General features: G+C 34.9%; 1 protein-coding gene across 1 annotated transcript in view; it reads right to left on the bottom strand.

The window, feature by feature from the left end:
- The window catches only part of LOC121386292 (serine-rich adhesin for platelets-like), a 44,568-nt gene extending 20,306 nt beyond the window's left edge, over positions 1 to 24,262 (bottom strand). Inside the window, exons 1-5 of the mRNA XM_041517144.1 lie at positions 24,185 to 24,262; positions 19,299 to 19,411; positions 16,324 to 16,659; positions 5,044 to 5,085; positions 2,627 to 2,668 (exon numbers count right to left, since the gene is read on the bottom strand). Of these exons, the coding sequence (XP_041373078.1) occupies positions 2,627 to 2,668; positions 5,044 to 5,085; positions 16,324 to 16,659; positions 19,299 to 19,371 (493 nt within the window). The 5' untranslated portion in view covers positions 19,372 to 19,411; positions 24,185 to 24,262. The remainder of the gene's footprint in view (positions 1 to 2,626; positions 2,669 to 5,043; positions 5,086 to 16,323; positions 16,660 to 19,298; positions 19,412 to 24,184) is intronic.
- Positions 24,263 to 25,072: the final 810 nt, after the last annotated feature.

Below are 25,072 nucleotides of genomic sequence, written 5' to 3'. Positions count from 1 at the left end.
CTTTTATTTTAAACTCATTCAAATTGTTTGCATGTTTGTCTTTAAACAAACCATAAAGTATGCCTATAAAAAGCCTATCTGTATGTTGTGTAAATTGACAAATTGATTGAACATGATCTCAGTATATGCAAAATATTCATTGAAAAGTTAATTATTTTCATTTACTGGTTCTTTATAATAATAATAATAATCATTCTGAGAGTACTGCTAAAGCAAGACATGTCCCCTACCGGGTCCAAAACATTTTTGTATCTCCTAAATTCAAGGGTGATAACTATGTAAAAAAACCATTGATCTGCAACAGCTAGTAGGCCACAGATCACAGTTATCTTCCCGGAAATTTGACCGCACAAGTAGTCTGCTGTTTGACTGTGATTATTTCATGGCAGACAGCTTTTAAGTGGCAACTATTTGACTGAAGTTGACAGGGGAGAGCATGTAGTTTGTAAACATGTGTAACTTGTTGACATTGAAGACTTGTTTTTGGTAATTCTGGCCAATGCTTTTTGTGTAAAATGGGTGTACTCCAGCCAAGTTTAGTGGGTGTGTTTGTTTAAACCAATATCCTGGGAGAAAGAGCTGGACAACAGGGTTTGTCCTTTTCAGGATATGTGTCCCCCAGGCAGGCAAAGGTACATACAAAAATCCACGGGCCTGCCGATATTAATAAAAATGTTAAGCCACTAACGCTATATAGAAACAACATATAGTGTAATTAATTGTGGTCTGTGGCCAGTACATGCATGATAAAGCTATACACAATTTTTCATACCATTATCTTCAGGCATTGCCAAAAACATCTGGAAACCTAATTTTCATACATGTATCTCCTAAGTCCAACGGCCATAACTTCAGGAAAGTCAAACTTATTCAGTAAGAGAATGTGATAAAGCTATACCCAAAATTCAAGCTCAATATCTTTATTGAGGCATTGCCAAAAAAAGTGCAGAAAACACATTTTCTTATCTCCAAAGTTCAAGAGCCATAAATCTGTCAAAAATGGGTAAAATAAACTGCCATGAAAGTCAAACTTGATCTGTAACATGTAGAAAAAGTTATACACAAAATTTCAGCTCAATATCTCAAGGCATTGTGAAAAAAAAAACCATCTGGAAAACTATAGACAGGAACACAACCTATAGTCTCCTCCGGTTGGACCTGTAGGGAACTAATAATAATACATGTAATACAAAAGCCAAACAAGATATATAGCTGATTAGCGCATGTCAATTTTAACAATGCATATATAAAAAAAAAAAAAAATTGTCAACAGCGCCATCCATATCAGAAATAATGGCATGCTGAGTCCACTAACAATTATATACTGTGATGCACAAAGACATTTTGGGTAAACATGAGGTGTTTTGGGTACATGCAAAGTCATTAAAAATGCCTAGGTTCTACGGAAAATGTAAGGAAAAGCATTTAAGGTGTGATTTCAAGCCTGGCCTGCATTAATTGCATGGTGTTTCCGAGAGAGTCCTGTTTTTTATTTGAAATAATTCATTTCCTCCATTTTGAGGGCAGGACGTAGCCCAGTGGTAAAGTGCTCACTTGATGCAAGGTCAGCCTAGGATCGATCCCCATCGGTGGGCCCATTGGGCTATTTCTCGTTCTCGCCAGTGCACCACGACTGGTATATCAAAGGCCGTAGTATGTGCTATCCTGTCTGTGGGATGGTGCATATAAAAGACCCCTTGCTGCTAATCGAAAAAAGAGTAGCCCATGAAGTGGCGACAGCGGGTTTCCTCTATATATATCTGTGTGGTCCTTAACCATATGTCCGAAGCCATATAACCGTAAATAAAATGTGTTGAGTGCGTCGTTAAATAAACCATTTCCTTCCTTCCTTATGTTTTTGTCCATTTACGAAATGTCTAAATAATCATATATTATGTTAGACTACAACTATTCCTTTTCTTTCCTATCCTGGCTTTAGAAGGTCATCTGGCTTTAATCACCAGATGAAGCAGATATTCAGGGCTATAGCAAGGATTCTTTTTTTTTTTTGGGGGGGGGGGGGGGGGGGGGGGGGGGAGGTGGCACAGATGAATTCAATTAATTATTTTTGTAGTGTATGGCAAGAACAACATCAAGTCATCATCTGCTAGTATACATTTTATAGCTGGGCGATATACCGTATATACCGTTCGGCATTGGTATCATGTCAATACAGATTTATCATACCAAGCAAATTTCAAAATACAGAAATTTCGGTATTGAAAATTGTTATCTGCCATTTAGTAAAGCACTAACAATATATTTGACGAACGCAAAATAGCTGAAAAGAAAGAGAGATGAGGGTCTGTGTGTATGGAATTTATTTTTATTTAGATGAAATTAGCAGGTGAGACTTAACTCGGGCATGCATTTGAAGAAGAGTACCGTATATGGAAAATACCGCTCGATATCGGCATCAATATTGGTATTGTATCAATACTGAGTACCGTACCAATGCTGAGGTAAATCACTTCAAAAATACTGATACCGATACTGAAATTTCAATACTGTCCAGCTATGATACGTTTGTGACTGCTTTAATCGGTTATCATGCATAATCAGTCAATAGAAACAGTGGTTGCAGGATAAATCTAAATTAGAACTTAAAAAGAACTCAGAAAATAACCTTGGCTTGTGACAGTCTCTGGCTCGTCTGTGACCGGCACAGCTGTATAAGAAAAAAAGAAAGAAAAAAAAATGAAGAGAATTGAAGGGACATTCCTGAGTTTGCTGCAACTTTTAAGATGTTATCGACTAACAGAGCCTTTTTAACGATTGCAATTACATATCAAATATATTGTTCTGCATAAAATATTAGTGGCTTTATAGTAAACGTGTTTCTTATCATTCTAATATTTTTACTAGGTTAAATTTCATTTTATTTCCTAATAAAATCCAGTTTTGGCCTCCTTACAAATATTAAGATGACCAGAAACACATAAAATATACAGACACTGATATTCTAAACAAGAAAATAAATTTAATATGTAAGTTTAATCATAGAAATATTTTATTAGTGGGAAACATCTTACATCTTTTCTTTTTTTTCTTATCTCGATGAACCGAAAACATTTAAGCCACGCACACCTACACACACACACACACACCCCACACACCCTCAACTCGCACTACTTTTCTGTAACTAGCTGGATTATTCAGGCAACCATATTTAGATATTCTGAAGAAAACACAAATGTAAGATACTAAAAGTAATACAATTGTGACACAGATACCACATAATAGTGCACTTTTTATATACGATAAATTAATGGAAAATGCTATAAAAAGGAGACATACGTATTTGATGAAAAATGTCATCGCTAATGTAATGAGACTCGGTCGGTGGCCAAAGAAATGTAGGAACGTTTACGCCTGAAACTTAAAGACTTTTAAGCGTTGTTTTAAAGCTTTTGACAAAAATGTTATCTGCCATTTAGTAAAGCACTAACAATATATCTGACGAACACAAAATAGCTGAAAAGAAGACAGAGATGAGGGCCTTGTGTATGGAATTTTATTTTATTTAGATGAAATTACTGGGTGAGACTTAACTCGGGCATGCATTTAAAGAAGAGTATACCGCAAATATCGCTCGATATCGGTATCACTATTGCTATTGTATCAATACTGAGTACCGTACCAATGCTGAGGTAAATCACTTCAAAAATACTGATACCGATACTGAACTTTCAATACTGCCCAGCTATGATACGTTTGTGACTGCTTTAATCGGTTATCATGCATAATCAGTCAATAGAAACAGTGGTTGCAGGATAAATCTAAATTAGAACTTAAAAAGAACTCAGAAAATTACCTTGGCTTGTGACATTCTCTGGCTCCTCTGTGACCGGCACAGCTGTATAAGAAAAAAAGAAAGAAAAAAATGAAGAGAACTGAAGGGACATTCCTGAGTTTGCTGCAACTTTTAAGATGTTATCGACTAACAGAGCCTTTTTAACGACTGCAATTACATATCAACTATATTGTTCTGCATAAAATATTAGTGGCTTTATAGTAAACGTGTTTCTTATCATTCTAATATTTTTACTAGGTTAAATTTCATTTTATTTCCTAAAATATTATTTTTTCGTATGTACGAAATTATCTGAAAACAGAATCCAGTTTTGGCCTCCTTACAAATATTAAGATGACCAGAAACACATAAAATATACAGACACTGATATTCTAAACAAGAAAATAAATTTAATATGTAAGTTTAATCATAGAAATATTTTATTAGTGGGAAACATCTTACATCTTTTTTTTTTTTTCTTATCTCGATGAACCGAAAACATTTAAGCCTCACACACCTACACACACACACACACACCCCACACACCCTCAACTCGCACTACTTTTCTGTAACTAGCTGGATTATTCAGGCAACCATATTTAGATATTTTGAAGAAAACACAAATGTAAGATACTAAAAGTAATACAATTGTGACACAGATACCACATAATAGTGCACTTTTTATATACGATAAATTAATGGAAAATGCTATAAAAAGGAGACATACGTATTGATGAAAAATGTCATCGCTAATGTAATGAGACTCGGTCGGTGGCCAAAGAAATGTAGGAACGTTTACGCCTGAAACTTAACAACTTTTAAGCGTTGTTTTAAAGCTTTTGACAAAAATGTTATCTGCCATTTAGTAAAGCACTAACAATATACAATATATCTGACGAACACAAAATGGCTGAAAAGAAGACAGAGATGAGGGCCTTGTGTATGGAATTTTATTTTATTTAGATGAAATTAGCGGGTGAGACTTAACTCGGGCATGCATTTAAAGAAGAGTATACCGCAAATACCGCTCGATATCGGTATCACTATTGCTATTGTATCAATACCGAATACCGTACCAATACTGAGGTAAATCACTTCAAAAATACTGATACCGATACTGAACTTTCAATACTGTCCAGCTATGATACGTTTGTGACTGCTTTAATCGGTTATCATGCATAATCAGTCAATAGAAACAGTGGTTGCAGGATAAATCTAAATTAGAACTTAAAAAGAACTCAGAAAATAACCTTGGCTTGTAACAGTCTCTGGCTCCTCTGTGACCGGCACAGCTGTATAAGAAAAAAGAAAGAAAAAAATGAAGAGAATTGAAGGGACATTCCTGAGTTTGCTGCAACTTTTAAGATGTTATCGACTAACAGAGCCTTTTTAACGATTGCAATTACATATCAAATATATTGTTCTGCATAAAATATTACTGGCTTTATAGTAAACGTGTTTCTTATCGTTCTAATATTTTTATTAGGTTAAATTTCATTTTATTTCCTAAAATATTATTTTTTCGTATGTACGAAATTATCTGAAAACAGAATCCAGTTTTGGTCTCCTTACAAATATTAAGATGACCAGAAACACACTAAATATACAGACACTGATATTCTAAACAAGAAAATAAATGTAATATGCAAGTTTAATCGTAGAAGTATTTTATTAGTGGGAAACATCTTACATCTTTTTCTTTTTTTCTTATCTCGATGAACCGAAAACATTTAAGCCACACACGCCCCCCCCCCCCCCACACACACTCAACTTGCACTACTTTTCTGTAACTAGCTGGATTATTCAGACAACCATATTTAGATATTTTGAAGAAAACACAAATGTAAGATACTAAAAGTAATACAATTGTGACACAGATACCACATAATAGTGCACTTTTTATATACGATAAATTAATGGAAAATGCTATAAAAAGGAGACATACGTATTGATGAAAAATGTCATCGCTAATGTAATGAGACTCGGTCGGTGGCCAAAGAAATGTAGGAACGTTTACGCCTGAAACATAATGACTTTTAAGCGTTGTTTTAAAGCTTTTGACGAAAATAAAACGGTTTAGCCAACAATGCAAATGTTTGACGCGTTGCCTTCATTCACGTTCACGAAATATAAACTAAACACAAATCGGAAAAATCCTTCCAACATAACTTAACAAGCCGTCAAAATGCACGCAGCTAAATCTAGCGGAAATGGTTTTGCTTATTAAAATTACGTCATTTACCAAATGACGTCATTTGGCATTCACTTATTTAAAAAATCAGCCGATTCAAATAATAGTGAACGAATGTTTACATTTTTACGTGATGTAAGTATCAATGAAATTTACACAAACAACATGCTTAAAACAAAACAAAACAAATTGAGACATTTACTGTTAAATTATGCATATAAATTTAATAATAAGATTTGACCGCAATTATTTTTTGGTTCATGCAGGTATGAACTGAAAAACTGATGTGCACACTTTTGTATGGCCTCTACACAGAGTCATACAGTGTGCATGTTATTTTTTTGGTACATATACTTCCATGAACCAAAAAATAATCAGTCAATTCTTAAATATTATATACACAGTGGGTTCCACCTAATCGTATACCAGGTAATGGAATATTTTGCCTAACTGCGGTAAATGACTAGACTGGGTAATTAAACAAGCATTTTGAGAGTACTGCTAAATCAATACACGTCCCCTACCTGACCCAACAATTTTTCGTATCTCCTAAATTCAAGGGCCAAACATCTGTGAAAAGTAAGTAAATCACCACAAAAGTTAAACTTGATCAGTAACAGTACATGATAAAGCTATATATATATCACCTCAATATTTTCAGGTAGTGCAAAACGAAAGTCAGGGGCCATAACTCTGTCAAAAATGGGTACATTGCCATGCAAGTTAAACTTGATCTGAAACAGTACACGATAAAGCTATATACAAAATTTCAGTTCAATATTTCAAGGCCTTCGGTTCTGAAAAAGAAGTCCGGAATTTTTTTTTTCACATTGCCTAAGTTCAAGGGCCATAACTCTGTCGAAAAATGGGTAAAACGCCATGAAAGTCAAACTTGATCTGTAACAGTACATGATAAAGCTATTTATTACCCCAGCGGTCACTCATAACAGGGAAAATATTTTCCATATTTTCTCAGTGAGAAATATTCTGCATTGGTCTAACGAACAATACTATTGGACAATTTGACGCTTACAAACCAATGACTTTATCGGTACTAAATATGACGTCATCACGATTTGACAAACACAAAATGACGTCATGTAGTTTAAAGAGTTTGCCTTTACGGGTCTCTGTTTTTGGTGTTAAATTAATAACAAAATGTTATTTTAATGCAATTCATTATAGATTTGGAAGCAGAATAAAGAGAACTTGTGTTTTTTAAAATTATCTATGAACGTGATTAAATTACGTTATAGTAATTCTCAGAACAGTGCATAAAGTGGTTTACATCGTTCCTATACAGGTTGGCCTTCTTGCATGTGCGTCGAAAATAAAGGTTTTTAGAGATGTCACGGGGATTCTATAATTCCCGTAACTGAATAAAACACGATTATCAAAATATCTCTCCTAACTGTATATCTATTAGATCTCTCTGTAACAGGCGGTTAAACCCTAGTATGGCTCGTCTCTAGGTATGATCAGAGATACGATCTTATATAAAGTATATATTATTATAGCACGTTTAGCTCACTAGAAACACAACAAAACACAATACACTTTGGAATCTGTATTAATCTACGCTGACAAATGTACAGCCGTAGTAGTTAATTAATAACAGCAATAATAACAACCCAGAACTGATCACTTAATTAGTTAATCTCTAGGTGTCTTACACAATATGCGAATCACTTCACCGTTACACCACACCCACACGTGTGATAATTGAGAAACGCTTCCAGGAGAAGTTAATTAATAAAGGAATTACAACACCATTCCTAACTGGTTAATTTTTAATTAACCCTTACTACTCGTTCAGTAACGTGTGATAATTTAGGAACGCTTCCAGGGGAACTTAATTAATAAAGGAATTACAGCTCTATTCCTAACGGGTTAATTTTTAATTACCCCTAACTACTCATTCAGTAACCTTGTAACACAGAATTAATACTGGTACTGATCACAATAAAGACAATAACCTACAGTGTACCTAGGTCTTCTAGGATGACTGGCTAAGCTTTATATTACCAAATACTCGTATAATGTTAGAACAAGAAGTCTACGATTTACTTCGTCAGATGACCAAAGACACTGTCTAAAGAATATTGGTATAATACAGTATTAAAATATTTAAAAGTCACATCAATCACATCAAGGTTATACACAGAGCAGAAATAATATATTTACCAGTCCAAACGGACAACGTTCCCCCTGGACGCCTTCCAAATGTTTCTCCTAGATATCTCTAAATTCTAGCTATTTATTATAAATCAGAATACGCCTGGGGGTACAAGGCGGTACCTCACGTATCATCTCATATTCTACCTCTACTAGAGTCGGTATATTTCTCTCTGATCGTCAGTCTGGCTGTCGCCAACCGCGAGCAATCTCCTGGCCATAAACAGCACTACCGGAGATATTACGTAACTACTAGCCACATGGCCTCCGCACCTGGCTGGGTGTGTATTAGGTGTACCGATCGAGGACCGTCGCGCAGAAGTATTACGTAACAAGTTGCCCATCTGGGCTTAAGTGCAATGAAACTGCACACGGCCCTCTAACACAAGTAAAATTGCCACAGGCGAAAACAAATTAAGAGCATGTACCGTCACAAGAGAAAACATAGCTGAGGTAATAAATAGAATAACAAACTCGGTACCAGTTATTATCAAATTTACATGTATGTACAACTGAAAATTATTTCACTCGAGACATAAATTTGATAATAACTGGTAACTCGTTTATTATCCTCTATATATACCACCTCAATATTTTCAGGTATTGCAAAACAAAAGTCAGGAATTTGTTTTACAGATCTCCTACATTCAAGGGCCATAACTGTGTAAAAAAAATGGTAAATTGCCTTCATTCAAAAGTCTATGTCGAAATTACTTTCTTTTCTTAATATTATTAAATAGTCTGATACTCTCTTCTTTCTCTTATTTATTTTTGGACTGTCCTAAAATGCTCCAAATTATATAAATATTCAACCGAGCAGGCAATTCTTTTTATTTTTGGCTTGTAACTTTTTTCTTTTTTTTTAAATTCTATTAACTTTTTTACTAATTGCTATTTTCTAAATTCTGCCCATTTTCAACTCTACCCCCCCCACCCTCCATCCCGAGTCAGGCCACCGATCTTATATATAATTTCTTTTTGACCACCCGATCTAATCTAGCGACCAAATTTAATTAGTAGAATTTTCTTTATTAATTATATTAGAGATGCACATCAAAATTTTAAAGGCCTACTATTTAATTTTTGGATGTAAATTTCAAAATTGTCCGCTTAATTTTTTTCTGTCCTGGAACAAACCCTGGCTATCCAGAGACAGGCCCCAGGATGTACATGCTCGAAACTCTAGTGGTATATGAGCATGTAAAAATTATTCGCACTCACTACAGTACATGATAAAGCTATACACAAAATTTCAGCTCAATATCTCAAAGCTTTCTGCAGAAAACATCCAGAAAACATATGTGGGTCAGATGAACGGACAGATGAACAGACAGACAGAAGGATAGATATAAAATCTACAGTCCCCTCCAGTTGGACCGGTAGGGGACTAATAATAGTCTGTTTGCACATGCAGAGCTTATGCTAGTGCGTGGAACCCACTTTATAGATACACGTACGTGTATATATATATGTATATATATATATATATACACATGTATATATATATATACATGTATATATATATATATATATATATATATATATATATATATATATATATATATATATATACACATGTATATATATATATATACATACATGTATATATATACATATATATATATATGTATATATATATATGTATATATATATACATGTATATATATATATATATATATATACATGTATATATATTATATATAGTCGAGCCGATCAACATTGTGACCACAAGTTAAAATACACGTATCCAAAATAATCACCAGCAAATTAAATACAAATAACCTGACCTCAAAATATTTCACCTCTGAACTACTGAAATGTTAAGTTTAATTAGATTATTAAAACAGCTGCAAATGCATTTCTGAATACTAACAACTCCCTGTCGGTGGGCCCATTGGGCTATTTCTCACTCCAGCCAGTGCACCATGACTGGTACATCAAAGGCTGTGGTATGTGCTATCCTGCCTATGGAATGGTGCATATAAAAGATCCCTTGCTGCTAATCGAAAAAGAGTAGCCCATGAAGTGGCGACAGGGGGTTTCCTCCCTTAATATCTGTGTGGTCTTTAACCATGTGTCTGACGCCATATAACCGTAAATAAAATGTGTTGAGTGCATCGTTAAATAATCCATTTCCTATACCGCAGCTGTTAATGACAGTAATGAATTGAAAGTAAAACGACTTTCCTGCACTCAGAAAAGACAATTTAAGTATCTGTTTTGCCCAAATTAGTTAGATCTAAAGCCCTGGGCCACCTGTTTATGACAGCCACCTATCTATGAATGCCACCTGTCTATGACGGCCACCTGTCTATGATCGCCACTTTGATTTTACCCCATCACATTTTACTATATGTATTACCTCTGTATGACATCCAGTTGCTCAACGTGCAAACCAATAGGGGAAAATGAACCTTAAAACTACAGGTGAATAATGGATGCAAAATTTTAGCGACAAATTCCAAGTTTAAAGCTAAAGTTTGTTTTGTTTAACGACACCACTTGAGCACATTGATTTATTAATCATTAGACTATTGGATGTCAAAACATTTGGTCATTTTGACATGTATAGTCTCAGAGAGGAAACCCGCTACATTTTTCCATTAGTAGCAAGGGTTCTTTTATATGCACCATCCCCCAGACAGGGTAGTACATACCACAGCCTTTGATATACCAGTTGTGGTGCACTGGATGGAACAAGAAATAGCCTAATGAGCCCACTGACGGGGATCGATCTCAGACCTACCGTGCATCGAGCGAGCTGTAAACAACTGTACAGTGTCTGCTTGTTATAGAAATTTGACAGGAGTCAAGGTTAGTAGACCAGTTTTTATTTTAATGTGGCAAAGCATTGTAATAATATGGCCAATTCTGAATTTGAATGACATCAGTATTCCAATGAGTTCACTTTGCATCTCATTACAATAACCATACACTGGGTAAATGACGTTTCCATTTTAAGAATGCTGGGGAAAATTCCAATGCAAAACTGCTATTAAATTTTTTTGTTTGCACATTACTAATGCACCTGAATGTGTTTGAAGAAAATCTTGTGGTTAAAAAATTGTACCTTTTACGAAATATGGATTTCAAATGAAATTATGGTAAGATATGCTATATTTAATGCATACACAGCCAAATCAAGGGTGTCATCGACCTTAGTGTTTTTAGAGTTTTGTGATTTCATAATGTAACGTGCTTTTGTACACAATAATGGAGTGGACATTTTGGGTGTATAATTTTAACCACAAGCGTTTCTAATGCATGGCAAAATATCATATCCAGTGCATCAAATAATGATGCTTTTTACGTGCATCCCTGTTTATTTACATTATATGTTGTTTTGCAGAAAATATTGGAACTGCAATGTCTTTACCGTTATTTGCAGCTATTGTAAACTGATAGTGAGTGTGTTCTGTATTGTGATTAGTTAATTACATTCTTTTTCCGGGATCAAATGAAAATAACACCCGGAAAGCTAATGACATTTGCGGGATCAATTAGACAATAACACCAACAAATCTATAAACTCCATATGGTTATCTCCTAATGGACTGTCACCATAGTATGTTTGCTTAAATGTCAATAAACATAGTGCAGTGACCTCAATTAATTTACATCTCAAAAATACCACATACTTTGATTACACTGGCTATGCTAGGTATTACATTATAAACAGAGAATAACTAGTTAATCAGGGGTGCAGAAATGGAAAAATTTCACTAGCCCGCTGGACTAGAACCAAGTAACATTTACTAGCTCGCCAGAATTTCTACTAGTCCGCCAGCCTATAGAACAATATTATTTTTTAACAATATCTTTATAATAGCATGTCGCCAACCCCCCCCCCCCCCCCCCCAGCATAAATTTCCGCCCACTTCAGGAGCTCAATTTATGTCCAACTATTTTACCAACCGTATGAACAAAAAACAGACACATATTAACAACAAAAACATTATTAAGGACACTTGGTAAGTGATCAAGATCACGTGACAACGGAACAAAATCAAACCCCAAAACTATTAGTCAAGATTAAGTTTTTCACATTTCTATCATATAGAGTTACAAAATTCAAGTGACATTCCGCAAGTATTTAACAGAAAAATTCTTCAAAAACACATCGGTAACATATTTCCAACGTAAAAAAAACTACTGACCTTTGACCGGATCCGTTTCCGAGGAAATTACTGTCAAAATGGAACCATTTTCATTTGGGATTTTTATGTTTGTTTTTGTTGTTGTTTTTAGTTATAATGGCATTTCAGTGTATCAAATGACGAAAACGGTGTTAAAACCTGAAAATGTTTGTTCCGAACATTAAATGATGAATAATGTAAACAACGCATGTTTATAATGCCGTTTTCGCCATATATTTAATTTTTTGCTTCCACTTAAGCCATAGATTTTAGGTTCCATTTCATCCCATTTTGTTCCTTTTTCATTTGAGGCCATTTTGGCATGGTTCCGTTTTCGCTATAACCTGTTACCTGAATATCGCGCAGTTCGAAATTCCGTAGTAGTCTATTGGCAATACGGTACATATATCATTGTTTCTTTGAATGGTTTGGAATTCTGGCATGGCTGACACTGAGTTGCAAATTCAATGCAAAAAAAATAATAAAATGAATAAATAAAATTCAATCCCCAAAAACCCGCCGAACTGGTAGTTGCATTTTTTAACTCGTCTTTGGTGAGCGGGTGAGTACTTTCTGCACCCTGTTAATCATGTAGAATATTGGCTTTATGCTGTGAATAGGATAAAGCCAATATCCTACGTTATTACCTAGTTATTATCTTTTATTCTTCAGACCATAAAAATTAAGGGGAAAACCTATTATTTCTGTTATTTCAACTACATTGTACGGTGACCTAGAGGTCAAATGAGCAATTTTGTAATGTCGCTATGCGTGTGACGTCAAAAGTCATATCCTGCTGTATATGACTTTGCTTTACCCCTCATCATAATCTGTCAATAGAACAGTAACTGCCGTTTGTAAAATCTTCAGCAGCTGAAAAAAGCTTCCGAATTGTTTTTGCGAGTCTTTTCTCTCCTCAGAAATTAGCATAACTTAATTGTTAAAATGTAAATGTCACCAAACTGATAATAATGTACAGCAATAAAATTAATATTTTCAATGTTTCACTGTCATTTATAATTATACTAACCATCGTTACTTTTCATTTTAGTCCTATTAACACAGGGCTCACACTGGATCAAAATTAGCTAAATGAGATTTTTATTAGCCATAATGGAAATGTTTCTGTCAAAATTGTTTTATGCAGTACTATATAGAGTATTTATATATCGATATGAAATTAATGCATCTTTTTCAGCTAATTATGTACAAACTGGAATAAATCTGAATAACAAAACCATATTCCCTGATAAAAATCAAAGACAGCAATGTATAGGACCAGTTAATATATTACTTTGATGTTTTCAATGTGTGTGGGGATATGCAGTTGGAAGCCAGTGCCCCCTGCAACCATCCACCCCAACTTCTAAGGCCTATGACATTAATAAAAATTCAAGAGCCAATAATACTCTTCTTCTTTTTTCAACAGCTCATTATTTCTTTTAAACAGCAATCTTTATGTTGGTTTGAACTGTTTTTTTATTATTATTATTATTTTTTAAACTAACCCATCAATTCCCCACCCCAACAATTTCGTAATTTGTGCCATGTGTATTGAAACTGACACACATTATCGGTAGTTTTTATGACTTTGGTAGAGGCACTGATTTTCCGCGATCGCGGACGGAATCGCGGAAATACCTATCTGAAACGGAATTCCCGATTTTTTTCCAAAACATTATTTAACTTAAAATAGCGCATTTGATTAATTAAAATTTATTTTTCGAACTAGAAACTATGGACACCGACAGCTGCCTGTGCTATGCTACGACACTAGTACCTTTATATGTTACGCCAAATGTTTAATGTAGAGTATCTAGACGTTTTACCAGTCGTGTTTTCTTCGCTTATTCCCAGCGATTTAACAGGAAAAAGCGAACATTGTGAGCTAACCTTGTCCGATATTTACTCAAGTAAAAGATATATTATGTTATGTTTGCTTATTAATTTTTAACATTTGCGGCATTGCCATATTTCCGATCTCACAAACGAATGCAGTAATTGCATATTGTTTGCCAGGCTTTGTTCAAAATAAATTATACAAGGGAAGTGGTTTAAAGTGTGATCGTTTGTAATTATGTTCCCGATCATATCGTAAAGAAAACCGAAAATGTCCGAAGTCTGTGTCGTGGCGTATTCGTGTTTAAATTTAAACCAAAAATAAATACTAACTACTGACATATTTTGCCTCATTGCATATTGATTTATTTTATACCAGCAATTAACTGCGGTGTGTGTGTGTGTGTGTGTGTGTGTGTGTGTGTGTGTGTGAATTTGTAACAGAAAAGGGAAAAATCTGAAATGGAAAATCAGTGCCTCTACTTTGGTTCAAGGACTTTACAAAGTTAAAATAACAAGCTACAGATCCTTCAGACTTTGTTTTCATACACGTTGAATACATGCCGCTAAAATTAATAACCGTGATTATTGAAATAAGCAAACATTATTATTCTGTATTCTAGATGACACCGTTTCTCATTATCGGTTGCGAGATCGCTATTATGCTAATTGAATATTTGGTATTATTATTATATTTCAGGTGTCGGATAGATTATATAACCATTTGTTCACATCAGAAGATAGAAAATGGCTTAGCCAAAATTTCAGCCACTTAAAAGATTTATTAGCTATTTAAAAAAAAAAAATAACCCATGGCTACCGACAGCGCAATGTAAATGTTACCAAACTGATAATAATATAAAACAATAAATAAAATTAATACCTGTTCATGTTCACTGTCATTTATAATTATACTATCCATCCGTATACTTTTCATTTGGGTCCTATTAACTGCTAATAACAAGTTTACCACTAATAATCATTAAACAAACTGTCATTTTGAAGTTTTAACTGCTCATTAATATTTAATTACTAACCATTCTCACTGATTAACTTTATGACTATCACTAAATAACCACCACTGTCAATTAGACAGCAACTGAACGTTGTCCACCCATTTCAGCCAATCGCAGACTTTTATTTTGTCTGTCTTAATCATGAAGAACGACCGAAAGGCTGTCTAAATTTGTAGTGTTGCATGCTCCGCCTATTTGAGAGAATGAACCAATGAAATGCCTTCTAAACTATGCATACATTGTAGTTAATTATTAATCACTGTTCTTTTGAAGTTTTCACTGTCATTAAATTTAATTACTAACCTTCCTCACTTCATGTCTGACGTCAGGCATAAGTGTACGCTACAAATTCAGTAATTAAACCCTAATTTCCACCCCCCTAACAAGACGCTAACATTTTGAAAGTAAAACCGATAATTAAATATAACAGGGAGTTACTAGTAAGTAAACAAGTAAATAAACATATCAATATTGTTTTATTTTGACATTGGTTACAATTAATTTGCCAGATTGCTACAAAAGCAACACACTTCGCCCACCCGTTCTACAAATTCATGATAATTCGGAACACCTCGGCTGATTACGAAAGTAAATATGCCGAAGTGTTCCGAATGATCGGAATATTCCGATAGACAGTACGAGTTCTGCTTACATATATCCAATGAAAACAGTTAATACATGTTATATTAAGGAAGACGCCACTGTTATCTTTTTCTGAACGAAAACTTTTGGTTTCAGTTTCAATTTCTCAACAATTTTAAAAGTTAGCAGTATAAAATTTTCACCATTTAAATTTGTTAAAGGGAGCATTTTTTCACCCCGAGATATATGTTTTACGAGCGTTATATGGGAAATAACTCTCATGTCTTATACATTCGGCAATTATCGCTTAGCAAATCAACTGATAAAGTTACTTCATGGATGTCCGATACCAGTGAATCCATCCAAGATGTTCTGAAAAAAGTTGGCAACCAATTTATTATTTAACTAATTCGCACTACTTCGCAAAGAAGATTTCAGTCATTAAAGGGGCACTTAAGACTACCGTAAACATTGCTTTGTGGAACGGCTGTAAAGTTTACGGTGCCAGTTATAAAACTCACCTTAAGTCACTACAATTAACCTTATAGCTACGATTCTTTCATGCAACATGACCCCGCAGCTAGTACTTACCATAGGCCGTCTTGGTACAAGTGGATAACTGACCCAATTCCTTCTTTCCAACATAACAAGTCCATTCGCCAGCATCGTAGCTGGCGTTGAATGACTCTATGGTTACAGTGGTCGTCCTAGTCAATGAGCTGGCTATAGCACTGTATCCACGTATAAGCCCAAGTGCTAAACACAAATTATTTTCGCTGTTACATATTAGCACTGGTTGTGGTGATCCACTGTTTGGTCGCATTATTCTCATACCTTCATCTGTCATTCCAGTTAATTTACAGACTACCGTTGTGGATTTTCCAGGGTACCCACCATTCATGCAATCAATAGTTAGCTTTGCTACACCTGTTAAAAAAAAACCAGAAACAATTAAAAGGGACAGACACTAATTTTTAAAGCGTATTTTTCACTATTATAAGCCGTTTATGATCACTGAAATCAAACATTACTTATATTTTATTGTTTAGATTATCCATTTCCGTAGAATCGAAGTGTTTCTGGTCATCCTGTTGTTTCTAATATCACAAAATGCATTTTTCATATTTTTAAAAATGCACATGCATCTGAGAAGTAGCGGTTATTTATCTGAGTTTTAGTCTATTTTTTAAGGATATTTTCCTGTTTTAATGTCACAGACTCTTGTTTCAATCACTCTGTTGTAACTTTATCTAAGTGTGTTACAGGTTTGTAGATTAACTAAACTGAGAGTCCATTTTTACAAGTTGAAACTAGGGTCAGGGCCTTTAAGATACCTACACATATCAATTTACACGGAGATCCAGGGTTTCTGACAAAGTACAAAGGGTTAAATTACATCAGGGAAAATCTTGTTTTTAAAATCTTGATTAGCGATATTTCTAGTCAATTGAAAAATTGATTACAAACTACTGTTTAATGTTTTAAAATTGTGTAGCAATCTCTAAAACTTACGTAGCGAATCGCAACGCGATACTGAATAAAATGTTCCCTGTACGTACCCTAAAATCTTGAGAATTAATGGATACATTTTTATAATTTTTAGAAAGATTATAACAGGGCTTCTGGATTATGGTAGCCCCACTCCCATGGCTAGTGATATTCAATGTTGGGCTAGTAAATAACTACTATTGCCATGCCAGACAGGGCTTCTAGATTATGGTAGCCCCACTCCCATGGCTAGTGATATTCAATGTTGGGCTAGTAAATAACTACTATTGCCATGCCAGACAGGGCTTCTAGATTATGGTAGCCCCACTCCCATGGCTAGTGATATTCAATGTTGGGCTAGTAAATAACTACTATAGCCATGCCAGACAGGGCTTCTAGATTATGGTAGCCCCACTCCCATGGCTAGTGATATTCAATGCTGGGCTAGTAAATAACTAGTATTACAGTGCCAGACAGGGCTTCTAGATTATGGTAGCCCCACTCCCATGGCTAGTGATATTCAATGCTGGGCTAGTAAATAACTACTATTGCCATGCCCGATGGCTAGTGAACTTTTTATTTTGGTCAAATGTTGCAGTAAGTCTATTTTGTAAATATGAATATCCTGACCCACCCCAACCCCCAATATTAGTGTTTTCAAGCTCTATTGCCCTCTTTATGTGACACATTTCTGATTATTACTATTATTTAGTAAACTTGTATTAACTTTAAAGTAAACTAGGGCTAGTGAATTTTTAATCATGGCTAGTAAATTTTTAAAATCAATGATCCCATGGCTATTACATTTTGTTTAAATTCTAGAAGCCCTGCATTATATAGTAAGAGAATGCTGTTTAGAATTGGTCATGGTGTCAAAATTTCAAAAGATTTCAGACCCATAACCACCTATAGTAGAAAAAGTACTAGAGCACATTGATTTTTTATCTTATCATCGGCTTTTGGATGTCAAACATATGCTCATTCTGACACTGTTTTTGTTTTTAGAAGAAACCCACTGCTGCCACATAGACTACTCTTTTACTTCAGGCAGCAAGGGATCTTTTATTTGCACTCCCAGGCAGGATAGCACAAACCATGGCCTTTATTGAACCAGTTATGTGGATCACTGGTTGGTGCAAGTGGTTTACACCTACCCATTGAGCCTTGCGGAGCACTCACTCAGGGTTTGGAGTCGGTATCTGGATTAAAAATCCAATGCCTCGACTGGGATTCGAACCCAGTACCTACCAGCCTGTAGACCGATGGCCTAACCATGACGCCACCGAGGCCGGTTCCCACCTATAGTAGGGACACTTATGATCTGCTTTGTTTTTATTACATATAAATGCAGGTCTTCCAATTATTTTCTGGCAGAAACCTGAGCTCCTGTATTTAATTCTTCATTTTGTCACTAGTAAATAATTAATTAATTTGTAAAGACCGGCCTCGGTGGCATCATGGTTAGGCCATCGGTCTACAGGCTGGTAGGTACTGGGTTCGAATCCCAGTCGAGACATGGGATTTTTAATCCAGATACTGACTCCAAACCCTGAGTGAGTATATAATGGTACTGGGTTCGGATCCCAGTCGAGGCATGGGATTTTTAATCCAGATACCGACTCCAAATCCTGAGTGAGTGCTCTGCCAGGCTCAATGGCTAGGTGTAAACCACTTGCACCGACCAGTGATCCATAACTGGTTCAACAAAGGCCATGGTTTGTGCTATCCTGCCTGTGGGAAGCGCAAATAAAAGATTCCTTGCTGCTAATCGGAAAGAGTAGCCCATGTAGTGGCGACAGCTGTTTCCTCTCAAAATCTGTGTGGTCCTTAACCATATGTCTGACGCCGTATAACCGTAAATAAAATGTGTCAAGTGCGTCGTTAAATAAAACATTTCTTTCTTTCTTTTTTGTTCTGCCCCATCGTCTCAAGAAAAAAAACAATCCTTGGAGCTTGCTAAATCTCGCTAAAGCTCACTCCAAGGGCAAAGATTGATTTTCTTGAGATTAGTGTCAGAAAAAACATCTACAAAAGGACTAATGCCAGAAACTATTATTCAAAAGGTATACTCAACTAACCTTGCACATGTTTGGGTAAAATTAGTAACATCAGCACCATGATCTGACATGTCCAGTTAGTTTTCAGTGACATGGTACTTCACTTTTTCATTTTTCATCTGTAAACAATAACCCTGAAAAAGAAAAAAAAAACTTTTTCAAAATTCACTTGCCAAAGTCAAAGTTTCAACAGCCATTTTCCCACATCATTTCACTTGTCATACCTTTTCAATCTTAGGGGCCATTCTACAATTATGTAAAGTTCAGGGGGGTGGGGGGGTGGGGGTGGGGGGTGGGGGGGGGCAGGCATTGAAATAAGTTGAAAACAATCATTAAGGTTTCCACATGTCAAGAAAGTCAAGAATGTTACTTCGTTTGACACAAAATCTCATATTAAAGTAAAACTACATCACCTAACTTGATTGAATGTTTTTCAAATATTTATCAGCTCTCTACCTTAACTTTTCTGTCCAGGAGCCAGATGGCATCCATCTATTTTTTTTAGACACCAAATAACAAATTTAGGAGCCATGTTAATATAAATGTATATATTGTGTGTGTGGGCGAGCGTGCGTGCGCGCGCGCATGTGTGTAATATATATTGGCTATTTTCACAAAAAGGGGAAAATAATGGTAAAGAACTTTCAAAAAAATAAAATGTTGTTTTTCATGTTTTTAATAGTAAAATCTAAAGCAGATATAATCAGTGGTACATTATTTCAAGTAGCAAAGCTACAGGTGGATAAAATGTTTTAATGTACATGAAAATATTTCCGTGCTTCTGTTTTGGCCCTTAATGGTATGGAATAATGGTGGACAATTGTCTTTATCGTTATGTCTTTATAGTGTTAAAAAATTAATGGCAAAGAAAATAAATAATGGTAAATATTTTTATAAATGTACATAGATATCTATACTTGTTATTATTACAGGCATATGTAAGATGTAATGCTAGACTGGATGATTGTGAAAAAGGGTTAAATCTGTCTTTGCCATCATTCAACAAAGACTGGGTAAAGACAAAGATTAGAACGGTAAAAACACATGACATGGTATTTGTGTAATCTGTAATGCAATCAGGCAAATGCAAGGGCCAAATTAACATCTATGAAAAGTGGGTAAGTAAAAGTAAAGTTTGTTTTATTTAACAACGCCACTAGAGCACATTGATTTTTTATCCTATTGGACTTCAAACATATGGTCATCCTGACACTTGTTTTTTGGGGTTTTTTTTTAGGAAACCTGCTGTCGCCACAATGGCTACTCTTTTACAACAGGCAGCAAGGGATCTTTTATTTGTGCTTCCCACAGGCAGGATAGCACAAACCATGGCTTTTGTTGAACCAGTTATGGATCACTGGTCGGTGCAAGTGGTTTACACCTACCCACTGAGCTTTGCGGAGCACTCACTCAGGGTTTGGAGTCGGTATCTGGATTGAAAATCCCATGCCTCGACTGGGATCCGAACCCAGTACCTAAAAGTCTGTAGACAGATGGCATGGGCGTACATAGCATTTTGAAAAGGGGGGTTCTAAAATAGATTGCAGAGATATTGGGCATATATTTCTATGTTGAGTTTTGAAAAGGGGGGTTCCAAAATAGATTGCAGAGATATTGGGCATATATTTCTATGTTGAGTAAATATAATAATGTCAGATATCAATGTCAGATATATTAAATTATAAAAAAAGGGATTTCAGGGGGGGGGGGGGTGGGGGGTGGTCGAACCCATCAACCCCAACCCCCCCCCCCCCCCCCATGTACGCCCATGGATGGCCTAACCACGACGCCGGTGAAAAGTGGGTAGATCACTGAAAGTTAAATTTGGTCAGTAACAGTACATGATAAAGCTATATATAAAAAATTTCGCCTCAATATTTTCAGGTATTGCAAAACAAAAGTCCAGAAAACATATCTCCTAAGTTCAAGGGTCATAACTCTGTCAAAAATGGGTAAATTGCCATGAAAGTTAAAGTTCACCTGTAACAGTACATGATAAAGCTATATACAAAATTTCAGTTCAATATCTTATGGCCTTCTAAAAAAGGAAGTCCAGTAAACCAACTATCACATTGCCTAAGTTTAAGGGCCATAACTCCGTCAAAAATGGGTAAATCGCCATGAGAGTCAAATTTTATCTGTAACAGCACATGATAAAGGTATACACAAAAGTTCAGGTTAATATCTCAAGGCCTTTTGGAAAAAACATCCGGAAAACATATGTGGCATAGACGGACGGACAGATGGACACAGACAGACGGATAGACAGGACAGTGGATTTTTGGGGGGTAAAATTTTAATCCTGACCCTTCCTCCCCTGAAATTTAAGGGTTTTTAATCTATATCTCCTTCTTGAGGTGACATATTCCATTATTCCTATTAGTAAAATTGTATTTACTTAAAGTAGGGCTAATGAATTTTTAATCATTTGCTAGTAAATTTTTTAAATCACTAGTGGATTTTTGTAACAATTCTAGAAGGCCTGAAATGGCTTTGAACAACAGACTTCCTGAATGAAAAAATATAAATGATGAGTTTCTCACACTTCCTGGATACTTCATTAACCTAATGGTAAAGACAGACAATAACATGATAGTGAAAAAAGTATTTTAAAAATTAAAAATAACTTGCCTATAAAGATACCCAGCTAGTATCTACGTGCTTGACATGTTGATCTAAACTTGACCTAGATGTGACAGTGCCATCTTGCCGATAATTTTCATACTAATCAAAGGTTTGGTCCTTTTTATAGATAATATACTCTTCAAAAACAGTAGGGGAACTCTTATAAGAATTTACCACTGCCAAAATTATAAGGTATATTAGATGTGGGGAATGGTTATATGATAATAGTGAATTAATTGGGCAAATTTAATAACCGGTAGTTCAGTATTACAGTAGGTTTTATGACCACCAAAGATCTTGAAGGACAATTAGGGTCAGACTTGAAATTTGAAACTTGACATTTTTTTATCAGTAAATCGCAAATTCAAACAATAAAAATTACTAAAAACAAAACAATAACAACTGTATGATCAACAGAATGAACAAGATTGACAGAAATAATGTTCCACAGTGATTAATCGACCTTTCTGGAAATGGTCAAAATCGAGAATGACACCCCACACGCGTGTACGGGGCAACTGCATGATGCACATGCAAACTATGGAATGTGTTTCGGTGTGTTGATAAACAGACGTTCTTTACTAGGATGTCTGTGGTCAAAACGTATGTTCGGTCTAATAGTTAATATTTCAGGTTCCCCTACTTTTTTTGAAGAGTATATAACAAAATAAAAAATAAAAGATGCAACTAAAAGTTGTATGCACTGTAGTTTTATATTAATATTTTCAATTAAAATTATTTTTGGGAGTTTTGCAATTCCATAACGATAGCATATATATGTGTTTTTGTACACAATAACATAGTGGACTTTTGAGTATATAATTTTAACCACAAGCTTTTCCATTGGATCTACATGGCCAAATCAGTGTTCTACGCTCGGCTTTATAACTTACTCTTCTTTGGCTAGTGGACAAAAAAAGTTTACTCGCCAAGCTTAAAATGTTACTAGCCACACTACTCTTTTTGTATCATTTATGCATGTGTTGTAACCATCTAAACATTATACATTACTTATGCTGCTGGATTAAATAAATAGTTAGAAATTTTAGATTTCCGTTTTCCTAAAGAATTGTAATATTTAAAAATGTTTCCGCTTTCAAGGTTTTTGCCATGCTTCTACATGCTGGGCAGAAACAATGTATACATCTACACAGCAAGAAAAACAAACACACCGCTAACTGGGGCTGCATTCGATTTGAACGAGTGTAGCAACATGCATAATGGGTTAGCAGATCAAACGCATCACTTGTGTTCGTTCAATAATTACATAGTGGAAACTTTGGCAGGTTTTTTGTTACCTTGCTCCACATAACATTTTGTAACGTTAAGACCACCATCCCTTCTAAAATTATGTAACACCCTTGTCATCCCTCCACTTTTCACTGCCACAGTTATGCATTTTAACCAACATTATTCAATTTGCATTTTTTTTTTTTTAATTTATTTTAAATAAATAATTGATTAAAAAAATCATCAAATAAAAATTACAATGTGTATAGTATGAACAGTGAGTGAGCAACCCTTACTTGATTTTGTACTCGTGTTCTTCAATCGAATGCAACCACCACTAATGTACCATAGTGAATCGGTTATGTATAGTACAATACAGTATTTGGAACTTCTTCAGTCGGCCGATTGCACACATGATCCAGAAATCCATATCAATTGAGATATTCCAAATGGTTATGTGCATTAAAATAATACACCAATCAAAATATCTGGATTGTTTTCGCGATAAGTTCCAAACGGTACCAAAAATTAATACGGAATTCACAGTGATCAATCGAACAACTTCGTAAATAACGAAGTGTTCCGACTGCACATGATGTCAACAAATTGCATTGGTTTTCGCTGTTAGGACTCTGAACGCACATGGCAAATAATTTAATACTTAGACGTTACGGTTTTTGGAGTCAGTCGCCAGATGGCGATGATAATAAATTCAATCGGTTGCCACGCCAACATTTTGGTCGCATTGGCGACCATTTTGGTCGCAACGTAGAACACTGCAACTAGCATATCCAGTGCATCAAGTGATAATGCTTTTTATGTGCATCTCTGTTTATTTACATTATATGCTGTTTTATGAAAAATATAGCAGCTGCAATGTCTTTATTTACCCTTTTTTGTCAAAATAGCCTACATACATAAAAGATCCTACATTTGTTATTTCTCACCTAAAAATATAGAAGTATGCGCTGTGTGGGCTGGTATATATAATATAGCAATTTTAAAAAATATTTCTGTACAGATGTTATATAATGAACAGTGAAAAAACTTACCAAATTTTAGTACACATTCGTCATCTCTATGGACACCTAAGCAACTGACACATTGCTTCTATGGAACTGCAGAGAAACCTAAATGGTAAAAAATAAACAGTTTTGTTATTAACATGTTGGTCCAAAAAAAAAAAGAAAAAAAAAGAATTGGTTCCCACATCCCCTTAGGCCAGCTAAGGCAAAATTAAAACAATGTGTGGTTCTAGTTACAGTAAGAGAAAATAAGGGTAGAGCTATAGTTAGGTAGGTAGGCTGTAACTTCAACAATAACAACCAAAAAAAATAATCTTAAAATCTGTCAAACTGGTCTTGTATTTTTTTTATAATAATTAATGTGGGTTTTTTTAATTTAAAGATGGTTTATTTTTATTACTGACACCACTAGAGCACATTGATTTATTAATCGTTGTCTACTGCACGTCAAACATTGATAATTTTAATTTCTTTCATCTTTTTGAAACTTAAAATTAATATTTTGTCAAGAATTATGAAAAATAAAAAAATACTGACCTATAAACAGCATTGTCTGCTTCTTATAGATATTTGACAGGGGTCAAGGTTAGTAGACCAGTCTTTATTTTAATGTGGCGTAGCATTGTAATAATATTGCTAATTTTTTATTTGAATGATGTCAGTATTCCAATGACATCACTTTGAATCTCCTTACAATAACCATACACTGTACATAACATTTTCGTTTTGTGAATGCTGGAAAATTTCCAATGCAAAATTGCTGTTGAAATTTTTTTGTTTCAACATTACTAATGCACCTGAATGTGTTTGAAGAAAATCTTGTGATTAAAGAATTGTACCCTTTACGAAATATGTATTTCAATTGAAATTACGGTAAGATATGCAATATTTATTGTGTACGAAGCCAAAACAAGG

This window comes from Gigantopelta aegis, chromosome 12 (genome assembly GCF_016097555.1).
Source record: "Gigantopelta aegis isolate Gae_Host chromosome 12, Gae_host_genome, whole genome shotgun sequence".
NCBI lineage: Eukaryota > Metazoa > Mollusca > Gastropoda > Neomphalida > Peltospiridae > Gigantopelta > Gigantopelta aegis.
This window is presented reverse-complemented; position numbering and strand designations above follow the sequence as displayed.